Source organism: Poromitra crassiceps (assembly GCF_964638095.1).
Source record: "Poromitra crassiceps genome assembly, chromosome: 29".
NCBI classification, from domain to species: Eukaryota; Metazoa; Chordata; class Actinopteri; order Beryciformes; family Melamphaidae; genus Poromitra; species Poromitra crassiceps.
The window spans coordinates 4234920-4251305 of NC_139641.1; the positions used below are offsets into that span (position 1 = coordinate 4234920).

Genomic DNA, 16386 nt, shown 5'->3' on the forward strand with positions numbered 1-16386 from the left:
CCACCATAGTTGTTTACAAGCTAAGGCTATCAGCGTGCTCCTAACGCGAGCTCTATACCGGTAGTACAGACTTCACTTCATGTCAGCTGTCAGGCTGTCAATGCGGTTTGTTGCCACACAATAAACCAGCGGTTTGTTCCAAGCCCGTGTGATCCTTGACTCACTCTCACACGGCAGCCAATCAGCGTTGAACAGCGAGCGACTGATGCCAGCGTAATTTCGCTTGAGTTGGGATATTTCATCTCGGGCGACGAGCGTATTTTCTCCCTATCGCTCTGTCTCTGGGACGCCCAGCGATTTTTCTCCCGGGTGAATATACGCTCAATCGCTCGTTTGCATTGACTTTGTATGTAAACTCGATGCCAGCGAAAAACTTTAATAGGTTGGTGTGAACGCAGCTTAACTCTTATCTTACAGGGGGCATTTAAAGGCTCATTTCAGATGTTTTTGCCACGAGACCCCGTTAATTTATAACATAACAATGTAATTTCCGACCCCGGTGACGACTCTGTAAGACATTGTGTATAAAAGGCCAGACTTGAAAGCAGCACAGGTGTTGTGCGCTAGCAGCATGGTTCAACACAAAGCTAACTGGCCTGGGTTACACAGAGGCAGAGTTGGGACGTTACAGTACTCAGGAAATGTAATTAGTTACTGGTTACTCCTTAAAAAGGTAGTAAAATTACTTCACTGATTACTTGGTATCAAAAGTAATTAAGTTACGTTACTTTCGCTTACCCTCTTCCGAAAAAGTGACGCACAACCTGTTTAGCCAGCTCCTTTTAGAACGGGATCCACTTTATGGAACAATAATGAACCTTAGAGAAGGAGACAACAATCAGCCAGACTGCATACTTGTTAGGCTATTTATTTGCCTACATGTACCTCGGACAAAACACAAATCGTGTTCTAGCCAGACCTATCGCCACACTTTGTTTTAGCACTGTCCCAGCGCTGAAGAAAGTAATGCAGTAGCTTGAAGTTACTTTGATTAGTAATCAGTGTTGGGCAAGTTACTTTCAACATGTAATGTACTACATATTACTAGTTACTTTCATTTGAAAGTAATAAGTTACTTTACAATATTACTTTCTGTGTAGAGTAACTTGTTACTTATTACACTACTTTTACCAAAACAACAGCAGCAGCAGAATGACATTGCTGGCCCGGAACCATCCCGAAAAATAATTTCAACCGCCTTGAAGTCAGTGTAAACAATCCAAAATTCCAAATGTTATTCTTTTCCTTTGTTATTGTCATCTATAGTGGTTATTTGCATAAAAACAAACAGTTTGATTAGGAAATGATTGTATCTTTTTTAAATATGTGCTTTGATTTAATAAAATGTAACTCAATTTGTAACTTGAGTTACTTGACAAAGTAACTGGTATGATATTACTGAAATCCTATAAGTAATAAGTGATATTACTGAGTTACTGCTAAAAGTAATATATTACATGTAATATGTTACTTTTGTAATGAGTTACCCCCAACACTGTTAGTAACTAATTACTGTTCTGGAAACTGTAATCCCTTACATTACTAGTTACTGGGGAAGTAATCAAATTACATGAATGCATTACTTTACTGCTCAACACTGCACAGAGGTGACTCGTCTTAATGGAGTGGGGTGTGGGAGAGATTTGCCTGACTTCACTGACCATGTGAGCCCAGTTTAGCTTGGATGAGCAATAAGCACATGGCAGCTAGCGCTAAACAAGCTTCATCTGGACATTAGCAGTTAGCATAGCAACTTCCCCCTACTCACAGACTCATGACTGTGCAGCTTCCAGTTCAAAAAAGACGAATGGGGATTTCCAGCTGTCAAAACGTACACATCAGTGGGCAGTGTTGGGCAAGTTACTTTCAAAATGTAATATACTAGATATTACTAGTTACTCTCATTTGAAAGTAATAAGTTACTTTACAATATTACTTTCTGTGTAGAGTAACTCGTTACTTATTACACTACTTTTGCATTACTTTCGCCAAAATAACAGCAGTAGCAGAATGACATCGCCGGCCCGGAATCATCACCAGAAAATAATGTCAACTGTCTTGAAATCAGTGTAAACCATCCAAGATTCTAAATGTTATCCTTTTCCTTTTTTATTGTCATCTATAGTGGTTATTTGCATGAAAACACACAATTTTATCAGGAAATGATTGTATCTTTATTTAAATATGTGCTTTGATTAAAAAAAAGTAACTCAATTTGTAAGTTGTGTTACTTGACAAAGTAACTGGTATAATATTACTGAAATCCTATTGGTAATAAGTTATAATACTGAGTTACATGTAATATATTACATGTAATATGTTACTTTTGTAATGAGTTACCCCCAACACTGTTGATGCTGCATACAGACACTAAGACAAATTCCTCGTATGTATCTTGCATACTGTGGCAATAAAAGTGATTCTGATTCTGATGAAGCCGCAGAAGTGATCCTGAAAGCCGTAGTTCCTCGAATGGCCACTTGAGGCCGGCTCCAAAAGGGAGTCGGTCCCCGTTCACCTCCATGTTAAAATGCCCCACTTTGCAACATGATTAAGCATGTTTACAGCCTGGTTGAAAACACAGTTTTGGTCTATAAAGTTGATCATATAGTGAACTATTTGGGGAATGAGCAAACGAGTTTCGGACTCACTCTTCCTTTCCTTTGGCAAACACGACAGCAGCATTGCATTGTTGTATGGGAGACAATGTAGGGTACATTCGCTGTTCACTGGAAATTGCAGTGCATTGTGGGTATTTTATAGTGGATATTTTATAGTGATTCAATTCACAGTTGAGAATTCGTACACTATAAAAAAAAATGGCGCGCACTATATAGTCCACAATTTCTGTTTCGAACAGGGCTTATATGTTTTTGGGGTGATTGACAGGTCGCCTGTCCAGTGATCGCACAGCTTGCCGATCATGGACCAATAGCAGGTTGCGGCTGTGACAAACCCCTCCTCTCGCGCCGTCTTGCGTGAGCTAGGCTTCAACACGGGAGTCCAAAAAACAACAGTAGGCGATGTCCATAGCTATATTTACTGTCTATGGGAGAGACACATCACAAATCACATCTTTGGCATGCGAGCACGTCGTACGGATTGCCTTTACACCTAGCTGAGATCCGAACACAATGCGAGCCAGACTACCTCCAGATGTGGTCAGGCAGATCCGATCACAAGTCACAAAAGATCTGGAAGCCTCCTCCACGTATTTTAAAGCTTTGCCAGCAACAGACAGACTGTTCAGGCCTGGAGGGATTTCGAAACATACCCTGGCGACGTTAAACTTTTAGCAAACCTGTTCGCATCTATGTTCGCAATGGCATCCCAAGTATCATCATACTATTATGGGATGCGATGCAAACAGTTGTATTATGGGATGTGCGTTTCCCAGGCAACGACACACGTTGACACATTTTGGAACAGCGCTGCACGCTGGCACAATGCTCCTAAAAGCAAAATACTTTTGAATGATTTGGCATCTTCTATTGCTGTCAACACTAGTATTGTTGTATTGTAATAATATGCCATAAAGGTTTATTGAAACTTTGGGGACAGCAGGAAAAAAGAAAATATATAATACATGGTTTTATTTTTTTCTGGCCTGGAGTTGCTCAGAGTTTGGGATACCGCGAGGTGTGTGCAACTAACCCTGTGACGTCCACTCTAAAAGGGTCTATAATAGGGCTGTCACTTTTTATTCAAAATTCGAATTTAACTTCGAATGTGGGGGAGGAGGGGCATGTTCGAATTATTATTATTATTATTTTTTTTAATTAACCAAATTAACCAACTGCTGCTTGCTGGTAATGTTAATCCCATGTCAGAAAAAGTCTCCAGATTTGTCGCGTTAGTCTCTTCTGAGAAAGATTGTCTCCAGGGTCTGAAAAGTTGTCTCGAGTCGGATGCAGCCAAGTTTGTGAGGCAGTGTTGTGACTGTGAGCGTCCAAGCTAACACAGCAGCGGAGAGGAGCTGACTGACTGGACCATGAGGACAGCTGAGGATTTTTTTTTTAATATTCTTTCAATATTTTATATTATATTATATATATTTATAAGATGTAACCGGCAGGCGCGGACTGCATAATCGGGCACGTCGGGCCGATGCCCGGTGGCCTGGCCTGCAAAAAAAAAGTAATTAACCAAAAAACTTTGAATATATTCGAACATTTTCCGGGCAATTCGAAGTTCGTTCGAACTTTATTTTGGGAAAAAGTGACAGCCCTAGTCTATAGTCAATGTGCCTGATTTAAAAAAATATATATATATTTTTAATAACCAGCAGATACACTGTCCAGCCAGTTGGCTGGTTCCCTCTCTGTCCCTCTCTCCACTTGTTGTCACTGTCTGGTTTCCATCCAGAATCAACTAACTCCATCTTCATTGTGGCCAGCCCAAGAGAGCGAGGTCAAAGTTCATTTAAATTTCCCGGGAAGTCAAGTGTTTTATGACACAATTGTACTCGGCCAATTTCCCCTGCTGTCCCGGTAGATGTCCTCCATCCCCTCTGCCGATCTGGGGAGAGTCGTAGGCTAGCACCATGCTTCCTCCGTTTTCACCATTCTTTCCGAGTGGATTTGGATTTTTCGATCCGACAAAGGACTGGCTACTTCCCACCCACTGAAATGACAGATCCACGAAAAACAAAACACAATGTCAGTTCACGGATCTGGATGGTCTTAACCAGGCTGCTTGTCAGTAGCGTTTGTCCTGGGCGACGGCCCTGTCAGTAGCGTTTGTCCTGGGCGACGCCCCTGTCAGTAGCGTTATGTCCTGGGCGACGCCCCTGTCAGTAGCGTTTGTCCTCGGGGGGCGTGGCCACCATCAGCTCCTTGTTGCCAAAATCCCAGAAGGCGGTCATGTGGAAGGCCATGTTGGAGAGGACCACCAGGTACTCGCACAGTGCAAACAGAGTGTAGACTGAGGGAGAGAGAGGAGGAGAAGAGACCCAATGTTTAGGAATGAAATTATACTGAGAACGACGGCACAGAAAAAACAACTAACTCATCTGTTCAATACTAGGTCAAAAAACTAGAGCCCGACCGATATATCGGTTCGCCGATATTATCGGTCGATATTGGCCGATTACCGATATATCGTATCGGCGCCGATATTGCAGTTTTTTTTTTTTTTTTTTAGTTTTAAGTTATAGACAGCATGTTGTGTAGCCTATATTTGATATTTTTTCTTAACTATTTGTTCTATTGTGTTTTTGTATTTCTAGTTATTTATAATTATTAAATTCCCAGTTAAGATCACTGTTTCATTGCATTGAGTTTATTAATAAGCTGTGAAATATCCTGCCTACATTACATATTTCAATTCAAGTCAACTCATATCTTTGTCAAGTGTTTGATATTTGAGGGTTGCTGATGTGGTGCCTCCTCTGGTCGTTAAGGGCGCCTGTTCGGAGGGAGGGGAACCCGTTGGAATAGCGTGATCCTCCCACGTGCTATGTCCTACCGGTGAAGCTTCCCCTGTCAGGTGAAAAGAAGCGGCTGGCTAACTGCCCATGTGGAAGCATGGAGCCAGTTTTCGGCTCTCCCCAGATCGGCAGAGGGTGGAGCAGCAACCAGGATAAATAAACAAAAAAATTGCACTAATGGGGGATAAAAATTTGATAAAAAAAAAAAAAAAAAAATCGGCCGATATTATCGGTATCAGAATTTTTGTACTCCCTAATATCGGTATCGGAATTGGCCTCAAAAATCCAGTATCGGTCAGACTCTACTTAAAACTAGAGATACCGCATCGACGCGGATGTATGCCTCTGCCAACGAGTGAGCAGCCTACATCCATGTCTGTCCAGACTCTTACAAACACAAATACCTTGAAGCCCACAGCACGGTCGTGTGGCCCTTCAGTCTTATGGCGCTTTGTTTGGGAGTACTTCACCAACACGGCTAATCGTTTTCAGCGTGGAAAATGGTCCTACACCTTACTCCAAAACCACTCCCATCCCACCAACCACTCCCCCTACCCACCCCTCCAACCCTGACACTCTATGACAGTGATACTCAAACAGTAGTCCGCGGACCACTGGTGGTCCGTGGGCGCCCCCTAGTGGTCCGCGAGAACATTTCTATTTTTTTCCCTTTTTTTCCCCTCCCACTATCCAATCAGAGAAATGTTTATATTTTCTGGGAAACTCAAGGTCAGATCATGATGCCTATAAAGGACTATATGTATTTTCTCACCCCGAATCCAATGCCATCACCACTGACTCTCTGCGACTTACGGTTGTGGAGATACGTCCACTCTGCCTGCAGGGCTACAGGAGAGAGACAGAGTACAGCGGGTGGTTGGGAGTTCCAAGTTACTGACCAAACACTCTATTTCAGTAATTGCTGTCAGAATATCGAGCCATTTAACACTTATTTGAACACAAAAACATCACTGAATGCAACTTGAAGATGGCAAAAGATAGCCTATTTGACTTTGGCAACATTGTGCATTTATTGAACTTGAAAAAACTTTCTTTGAACTTTGAATATATTTGAACTGAACAGGAGAAATAAATGAAAAAAAAGAAGGTAAATGGACTAACTAAAATAAATTACATTTATATTTTTTATATCGGTTATCTTGTTTTCATAATTGTGGGAAGCCAAACATTTGATTAATTGTACTGCTATTTGTCGTTTAATTAGCCTGTAATATGTAATTTACAGTTGAAGTAGTAGGCCTATTGTTTTTGGGGATGTTTTGGGAGTTAGGTGGTCCCTGAGTTTTTTTCATTGGTTTAAGTGGTCCTTGGTCTGAAAAAGTTTGAGAAACACTGCTCTATGACCTTCCTATCCCTAGCTATGGTCCATTTTCCCTAGCCGTGCCCCCTTACTAATCACACCCCCTCTCACCACCCACATCCCCCCAGACATTCCCCCAACTAGGGCTGGGTTCAAAAAATCGATTCTCCGATTTTTTATCGATTTTCATTTTAATCCTCGATTATCGATTCATATGTCCAGAGATCAATTTTTTTTTTTTTTTTTTAATAAACAGGCTAAAATATTATGCTGTGTGTGGTAGTTGAAACATAGTTTCAAGTTGACGTTTATTTATGTTTGTAGTTGAAACAAAAACATAAATACTGTAGGCTACATAAATGGAAATGTTTGATCATTAATATCTACTTTTAGATATAGGCTGAAATCAAATCACTGTGCATAATTGTAAAAGTGTCTTTATTGACAGATGAAAAGGCTGTTATTTACCCTTTGTCACAACCTGGTGAGTAAATATAACTAAAACCATTAAAATTGACAACAGGTCTGCAACTTTTTTTCCCATGTATCTACTTGGCTGGTTGGGAACCCCTGTGTTACATAACTGGACAGTCATGTAATTCAGGGTACAGCTCCAAAAACACATTTTGGTATCACTAACCAAATCAATATTGAAATTGATCGAATCGGAATCGGAATCGAATCGAATCGAATTGAAATTAATCGATTCGCAACCTTAGGAATCGGAATCGAATCGATTTTTGAAATTTGAACCAATACCCAGCTCTACCCCAACCCACCCCTGGAATCCTGACTCTCTATGACAGTGATACTCAACTTGCGGCCCGGGGGGCCAGATGCGGCCCGTGACAGGGTGCAGAGTGGCCCCCCGACCAGTTTCTAATAATTTCACGTTAGTTTTCATTGTGAATTAGAATCTAATTCACAATAAAAACTAACGCGAAATAAAGTTTGACTGAGCTCCAGCTAATTTGTCAAATACCGCCGTCTGCTTGCTACCCAGGCACTTATGTATTAGGGCTGTGAATCTTCACTGGCCTCACGATTCGATTACGATTCAGAGGGCTACGATTCGATTACGATTATCGATGCATCTCGATGCATCTTCAATCGATGCATCACTTTTTTCCCCAATACATGATTTATGTTTTCTCACTTTCTTTTTTCTCACTGTGTGGCTACTTTTAAAATAAAAGTGCATTTGGAATTGCATTGTATTATGATCCAAATAAACGACTGCATGTACTTCCATTATATTTAATTCGATTATTAATTTTTATTTTTTTTATAATCGATTTTTGACATTTGTGAATCGATGCAGAATCGTGCACGTCCGCATCGTGATGCATCTTATAATCGATTATTTTTGACACCCCTATTATGTATGTACTTAACCTAACTAACTTAACCTAACTAACTATCCGGTGGGCACAACATTGTCAGACTAAACTCCAGCTGACACCCCAAAAACCTATAATCCGCTACAGAAAAATGTATATTGTTTGTTTATTAACTGGCCCCTGGCCTCCTATCATTTAGTGGCCCCCGGGCAAAGCAAGTTGAGTATCCCTGCTCTATGACCTTTGTATGCCATTCCGTCCAGGCGTTCCTGATACATCACGTTAACGAGCATGAAAATGGCGGCCGTGAGGTCACAGGGACCTTGAACTTTGACCACCAAAATCTAATCAGTTCATCCTTGAGTGCAAGTGGACGTTTGAGCCTAAGCAATTCCATCAAGGCGTTCCTGAGATATCACATTAACAAGCATGAAAATGGCGTTGGTGAGGTCACAGTGACCTTGAACTTCAACCACCAAAATCCAATCAGTTCATCCTTGAGTGCAAGTGTACATTTGAGCCAAATTCGAAGAAATCCCCTCAAGGCGTTCCTGAGATATCGCGTTAACGAGCATGAAAATGCGGTCGTGAGGTCACAGTGACCTTGAAGTTTGACCACCAAAATCTAATCAGTTTATCCTTGAGTGCAAGTGGACATTTGAGCCAAATTTGAAGACATTCCCTCAAGGCGTTCTTGAGATATCGCGTTAACGAGCATGAAAATGGCGGTCGTGAGGTCACAGTGACCTTAAACTTTGACCTCTGATGACCAAAATCTAAGCAGCTCATCCGTGAGTCTAAAGTTCACAAATCAGATTTGGCCTCCTAGTCTGAACATGGCCTAAGTGGACGTTTGAGCCAAATTTTAAGCAATTCCGTCAAACGCATTCCTGAGATATCGCGTTAACGAACATCGGATGGACATATGTTCGTACGTACGGACCATTGAACTGAGCGTGATGTCACCCATTTTTTTTCCGAGACACGACTTGAAGCCTCAAATCAGTTGATTCCGGGAATAATTTCCTGGAGCATTCTGGGTAATCTGTTCAAATCTGGAGCCGAAATGCACGGGGCTGTGTGAGCCGGGTCTCAGCCTCAGTCCAGCCCAGTGTTTTCCGCTAGGTCATAGAATGTCCAGCTAGCTGAAAGCTGGAGCCAGCGGATTATCTGCAAATACCGATATCAATCCGATCCGATTTCCTCCCTCGCTTATACAACTAAGCTGTTAATAATAGATTTACCCAGCCATCTAAACATCATGTTCAATCTGTGAAACAATATTTATTCCTTAAATGAAGAAATAGGCTATATAGCCCTGTTGTGAATTGTTTTGATTGAGTAATTAAATAAGACAATAAATAGTAAATAGTAGTAAATAGTTAAAAGGTTGTAGTTTCTCATCAAAGCTAAAATATGTGAGAGTTACAATATTTACAGCAACTGTGACATGTATTTAGAAATCTGGTAACGATAATTTCATTTATGTTTTATTTGACATGGCCAGATTATTTCATGTTCATTTCCTGTTTCATGCATGGGCGCTTTACTTTGAAACTCTAAGGCGGAAGTGTCTGCCTTATGCAGTGAACTAGCTTAACCTCGCTAGATTGTATGTGTTGCAAGATGGACGTGCGGTCCACCGTTTTATCTCCTGTTGCTGCAGTACGTTTGAGGAAATAAATGTTCAGTTCAACCCACCCGCTCTGCTCATTATCAAAGCAAAGAAGAAGCTTCCACTAACAAGTCCAGAACATAGACCCAGTAATGCACTAATGCTGCTTCTTTTTTAGCCTTCTCTCTCTCACACACACGTACACAGTGTTTGCACATGCAAACACTGCAGCAATATGTCCACACAGATAACGCTAGAAGTTAGACAGTGCTGTGTACTGTCTAACTCAGTGGTTCCCAACCTACGGTACGCGTACCGTAGGTGGTACTTGCGCCCCCTGCTGGTGGTACTTGGAAGGCTCTGTGGGGGGGGGGAATGGTTTTTTGCAAAATCCATGGTGGTCATTAGTAGTAGTTTTCAAACATGAATGTGAAAGTGAAATAATAATAATTATTATTAATATTATTGGCAGTGTTTCTCAAGGTAGGTGGTACTTGCGCCCCCCCTGCTGGTGGTACTTGATCCCTGGAATCCCAATGTTTAAATTATGAAATAAACCCAACTTTAAAATCAATTGTAAAACATGTTTATCTATCAAAATAATACTACGAATGAAAATAAACTTGTGATCATTGAAATTGAGGTTTATTTTGTGGGCTTGAGATTTAGAAACAAATATTTGTTTCTGACGGACACTATACCTGTTGCGCATGCACAATTACCTGCCCGCTCCGCATGGTTACACAAGTGGTGAACAAAGACGAGGAGGGATGCTAAAGTGGATCAAAACGGGAGGGAATCGTAAAAGAGCTGTAGTAGAGGAGAGCAGCAACGATGAAGCACAAGGAGGTGAAGACAGCAGTCAACCCAGCACAAGTGCAGCTGCTGCAGGTTGCACATAGGCTGCAGGTTGGAATAAATTTGCCTCCTGCGTGAACTGTGCATAGCTGAATAGACTGTATTTTAACGTCGGTCATATGGTGGTACTTGGAGAGCCAACTACTTTCTCAGGTGGTACTTGGTGTAAAAAGGTTGGGAACCACTGGTCTAACTCATAAGCATTATCTGTGTGGACATGTTGCTGCAGCTGACACAAGCAGATGACAAAGACAGTTACACACTCTAAAGGTTTTTCCTTTTAGTACGACAGGTGATGATAACGTAACGTTAATCATTCAAGTCCATTTAACGTAACGTTACTTATTAGCGCTAATAATCACAAACGTGCGCGGGACTGTTTTGTCAATCAAATGTACTTCAAACCTTGGCGTGCTGTAGGCAGCCTACCTCATTGTGTCCATACAAATTAGGGCTATCCATTACATTACATTAGGTCATTTGACAGACGCTTTTATCCAAAGCGACTTACAATAACACATTTTCGTCAGCAATAGAGCAATCAACTATGGAGCACAGTCTATGACAACTACAACTTCTGTAAGGAATAGTGGTACAAGTTTAGTTTAGGTTAGTTTAGATTTTTTTTTTTTTTTTGAGAGAGAGAAAGAAGTTAGTTCAAGAAGTTAGTTCAAGAAGGGCCCAGATGGAGCCTGAAAAGGTGTGTCTTTAGTCTTTTCCAAAAGATTGGCAGTGATTCAGCCGTCCTGACCGAAGGTGGAAGCTCGTTCCACCATTGAGGTGCCAGGGACGAGAAGAGTCGAGATCGGGATGAGCGACTTTTGAGCCCCCGTAGCGAAGGAGGGGCGAGGCGTCCTGCACTGGTGGAGGAGCGAAGGGAGCGCTGAGAGATTTGGAGCCTGACCATAGAGTGTAAGTACAGAGGAGCTGTCTGGTGTACTGGCCTGTAGGCCAGAACCAGTGTTTTGAATTTAATGCGTGCCGAGATGGGAAGCCAGGTCATCCAGTCCATAGATTATCCATATTATTATCCATATAGATTATCCATATTTAATCCTAGGGGGGACTTGAACTGTGTGACTGACCCCAGACTGGACCATTCAAATCCTAGTCAAAAGGCTTCAGCCTCCAAAATGTCCAAAGCCTTATCAGCATATATGAACCAAACTGGTTGTGTGGGGATTTCTCTATCCAAGGTCTAAGGGATTTTCATTTTTCTCTCATGTACATCATCATAAGACACACTAGAATAGATGATGTTTTTGGTCTCTTGACAAATCCTCACTCTCCTCCCTGCCAGACTGTGGGAGCTCCGCCCCCAGTTGATTTGCACAGTGGAGGCTGTGCAGCCATTGTGCAGCACGTCAGCCAAGTTGCGCATTTTCTTCTCTCTGATTTTTGACCCGATCACGCTGCTGCGCCTCCCCTCGAGGTGTCTCACACCCCTCAGTAGGGGTGGGACAAAATATCGATACTCACGGTATCGCGATATTTCCACTTGCGATACATTATCGATACACTGGCACCAAGTATCGATATGTTTATTTAATTTTTTTTTTTTTTTTTTTAATAAACAGGCTAAAATATTATGCTGTGTGTGGTAGTTGAAACATAGTTTCAAGTTGACGTTTATTTATGTTTGTAGTTGAAACAAAAACATAAATACTGTAGGCTACATGAATGGAAATGTTTGATCATTAATATCTACTTTTAGAAATTATATAGGTAGGTAGGTTATATAGGTTTTCTTGTTTTAATAATAATAATAAAAAGACTTAATGTGTAACTTTTCCTCCGTGGTATCGAAAATGGTATGAGTGAGTGAACTCTTAGAGAGTTCATGTCAATTCTGCTAATAAATACATAATACCTGCTTCTTTCCTTTTTAGGGGTATTTTTTTCTCTTCAGTTACACAGATATCGTGATGTATCGTAGGTTAAATTTCTTCCAATATATCGATTATCGCAGAATCGCTGTATCGTGATAATATCGTTATCGAGGGCCAAGTATCGTGACCATATCGTATCGTGAGTTACTCCACGATTCCCACCCTACCCCTCAGGAGAGGCACACCTCACTGGGGAATCCCACTGGTTGCATTTGCGTTGCGTTGCGGCTGTGCTCCGGTTTTGCTACGTGCTCTGTGCTCTGCCAACACTAACCGGCTGCGTGCAGAGCACGTCACGGCTCCGCTCCGCCAGACAACTAGAGTGACGAGACCGACAAGCTCTCGCGGTGAAATCGCGCGAGACAATTTGTATGTGGGATAAATACAACGACAAACGGGCAGAAGATCATTGTTCCCAACTGGAGAAGCAGAGGAGGGGTGGGCTTGCTTGGTGTTGTCCTTGTAAAAAGGATGTGTCGTGTCATATATTATTTTGTGGTTTTCCACTTCAATGATTCACTTTTGCTCATCCATGTTTGTCCTCTGGCTTGATATTGAATGCTGTAAACACCTCTGCCCTGTTGACTCCATGCCTGGCTCCGCCCAACTTGCTGCGGCTTTGCTCCGACATCCGTGAAAAATAGAAGCCTTGCGTATCTGCTTCGGAGAGCTCCGGATCGTCGGAGCTGGGACGGAGTAGACACGCAAGTTCGTGCATGGCCTGCTGTGGGAGTTGACACATTGATTAGAGTGGAAACGTATCGGCTCCGAAGCCGTACCGCAGCGCAGACGGACCGAACGCGGACCTAGTGGAATGTGGCCGTCACAGTTTGAAAAGCACTGCCGTAAAGCGATCCAGCAGTGCAGAGTACAGCAGAGGCACTGCCGTAAAGCGATCCAGCAGTGGCAGAGTACAGCAGAGGCTGGCAATCTTCCCCACGGTGGTCTCGTTTGTTTACGTTAATTCCACCGTCTCAAAATGAATCTGCTAATATTGAAAAAAAAATGGAGGCAGAGCGTTTGGCACTTACTTCCTGGTTCACAGTACTTGTTGTGGCGTCTGAAGAAGTACGCAGCAGCCAGGCAGCAGCTCACGTTGAACAGGAAGAGGCGCACCTTCCACCTGTATGATGTCATTTCCTGTGTGTGAGAGAGGGAGGGAGGGAGAGAGAGGATGCAAAGAAGAGAGGGAGGGAGAGGGAGAGCAGGATGGGGCTAGGATGAATGAATGAATGAATGGATGAATGAATGAATGAATGAATAAATGAATGAATGAATGAAAGAATGAATATTTTATTTTCGTGTCAGGACAATTACATGACCCATCCTACATGGGATTATCAGTAGGGGTGCTCCAAAAAATCGATTCTGAAAGGATCGTGATTCTTAATGCCACGATTCCTGGATCGATTCCAAACTCCCAAGAATCGATTCTTCTTTGTATTGTAAAAAAAAAAAAAAAAAACTTTTTTTTACAGTGCACCTGAAGGCAACATGCAAGATACCGGCTGAATAAGTGTCCAAATGTTCATGTCATTTGTGTACTGTACTGCCACGGTGCCCCCACCTCTTGCACTTAAGAACTCTGGTTAATGTATTCCCCCCAAAATCTATAAATCCTTCTCAAAGTCTACAGATCCCCCCCAGCCTATAAATCCATCTTATCTGAAGAACATAAGGGGGGAATTCCCCCCTAGTTTGCTAAATTAATTTAGGCCCTGACTGTAATACTTCAGAAGTTGAATTTGAAGTTCAGCATTAATACATTTGTCATTTTTTGTCTTAGATTTACCTTTGTGTGTTATTGCAATATAAAACTACATAATTGAGAATCGATTCTAGATTCTGGAATCGAGAATCGTTGGAATCGAGAATCGTTGGAATCGAGAATCGTTGGAATCGAGAATCGTTGGAATCGAGAATCGATTCTGGAATTGGATCGTGACCCCAGGAATCGGAATCGGATCGGATCGTGGCTTAGCCGGATCGGAGCACCCCTAATTATCAGGCACATCAACATTCAATATTTAACAAAACATAACATTCCGGTATGTTACCCAACCAGAAGCTAGAGATAGAGGAGGACTATTTTAATGCTGGATCCAATGATTCGATTTTTTTTTAATTTAAGAGAATCGTGAACAGAAGAGCAAAAAATTAAGTGAGATGAACAGATTGGAAACTTTATCTCATTAGATACAACAGATGTTGACAGTTTTTTTTTCCCTTGGGGACATCATTTGTAGTGGGAAAAAAGGTATCGCAATACTCAGTATATCGCAAAACTAGCATATCGCAATACTATTGTATCGTGACTTAAAGCAGCTACGAGCAAGATTTTCGATTGTTATTAAACGGTCTAGATTTAATATCGATGCCTCACATCTTACCTCAGATAGTAGACGAGACCGACGCAGAGTAGTCTCGCTCGAACGCTGAGTGAATCGGCCAGTGTTGTCTTGAGGATTAGTCTGTCTGCGGGCCGGCAGATCAGGAAGTGAAATGAAACGGTTTGCGGCAGCCACTTCAGCCATAACCACAAAATTACAAAATTACTTTCAAACAAACTGTTACAATTAGGGGTGCATTGATTACAATTTTGTTGGCCTTTTCCGATTTTTGAGTAGTCTGACTTGCCGATACAGATTTCTGCCGATTCCGATTTTCTTTCTAAGAACAATAATTGACAGCTTACACAAAGATTTTTGTAACTTTGTTTGAAAATTAAGATTCATATAACAATTCTTATCATTTGCATGAAGTAGGACCATCTCACTCAAACACATCTCAAAATAAAAGTGTTCCAGGTTACTGGACAGAGCCTTTTTGTGCAAATACAATGAATACAAAATCAAATAAAATCCAATAGCCTATATCCCACAACTATCATGCATTTAATCATTAAAAAGATTGCAACGCCGAAGGCCAGATGGCCTTGCGCCTAAAATTATGAAATTCCCACCCTGTTTGGGACTTTGTGTGTTTGGGACTTTGTGTGTGTGTGTGTGTGTGTGTGTGTGTGTGTGTGTGTGTGTGTGTGTGTGTGTGTGTGTGTGTGTGTGTGTGTGTGTGTTGATGTTGTTGTTGTCAATGAAAATCACAGAGAGGTGTTCATCCTAGAGGTTGGCTGTACCTTTGACCACAGCCTAGAGGAGGCCTTTCTGAGTATCAACAGCTAGAACAGACCATTTCACAGCTGGGCTACAGTTGTAAACTTTTAGTTTTCATATTTGGTAGCCTGGGTCATGTTCACAAACTGGTTGTGAGAGGCCTCCAGATGGCTGGACTACCTAAGAGAAGGGCCAAACAGCTAGCAAGGTATTGCTCAGTCTCTGCTATTATTGGTAGCCGCTCAATATGGAGAAGACGCTGCTTTTTGTATCCTTTAAGTGAATACTAACCAATATCTTGTATTACAGTATAACTGTATTTGTCAACTTGCCACTGCCATCACCCTGTGTGGTGTTTTTTGTTGTTGTACGCATTATAGACCCTTCTCACGGGGGCCATTTTGTGTCGAGAAGCCAGGGTAAACACAGGTGCAAGCAAAACACTAATGAGGGTTTCCAAATCCCAATCATGGAAGTTGGAAACCCTCATTAGTGTTTTGCTTGCACCTGTGTTTACCCTGGCTTCTCGACACAAAATGGCCCCCGTGAGAAGGGTCTATTGTGGTCGCCAACTAGGCACTTTTGTAACTAACTGTCTCCCAGCATATCTGACTGCATTATTAGTGTTTATGTCCTTTGTACTCTGTATTTATGTGGACATAAATAAATCATTTAAATGTGTGTGTGGCACCAGGCAGTCTGTGCGCGGGCAGTTTCAAATAATCAAATAATAATACATGTGACGAGTGATGTGTGTATATATATATGACTGGATCATTAGCTCCACACCGCCATCTGCAGGTGAAAAACGAGCTGTGCCGCTGA

The 16386-nt window shown here is 41.8% G+C and overlaps 1 protein-coding gene across 1 annotated transcript in view; it reads right to left on the reverse strand.

Moving 5' to 3' along the window:
- Positions 1–4502: 4502 nt before the first annotated feature.
- LOC310800164 (post-GPI attachment to proteins factor 2-like) overlaps positions 4503–16386 on the reverse strand; it is a 30436-nt gene continuing 18552 nt past the window's right edge. The window contains exons 5-6 of the mRNA XM_083662751.1: positions 13483–13591; positions 4503–4923 (exon numbers count right to left, since the gene is read on the reverse strand). Coding sequence (XP_083518877.1) covers positions 4793–4923; positions 13483–13591 — 240 coding nt within the window. The 3' untranslated portion in view covers positions 4503–4792. The remainder of the gene's footprint in view (positions 4924–13482; positions 13592–16386) is intronic.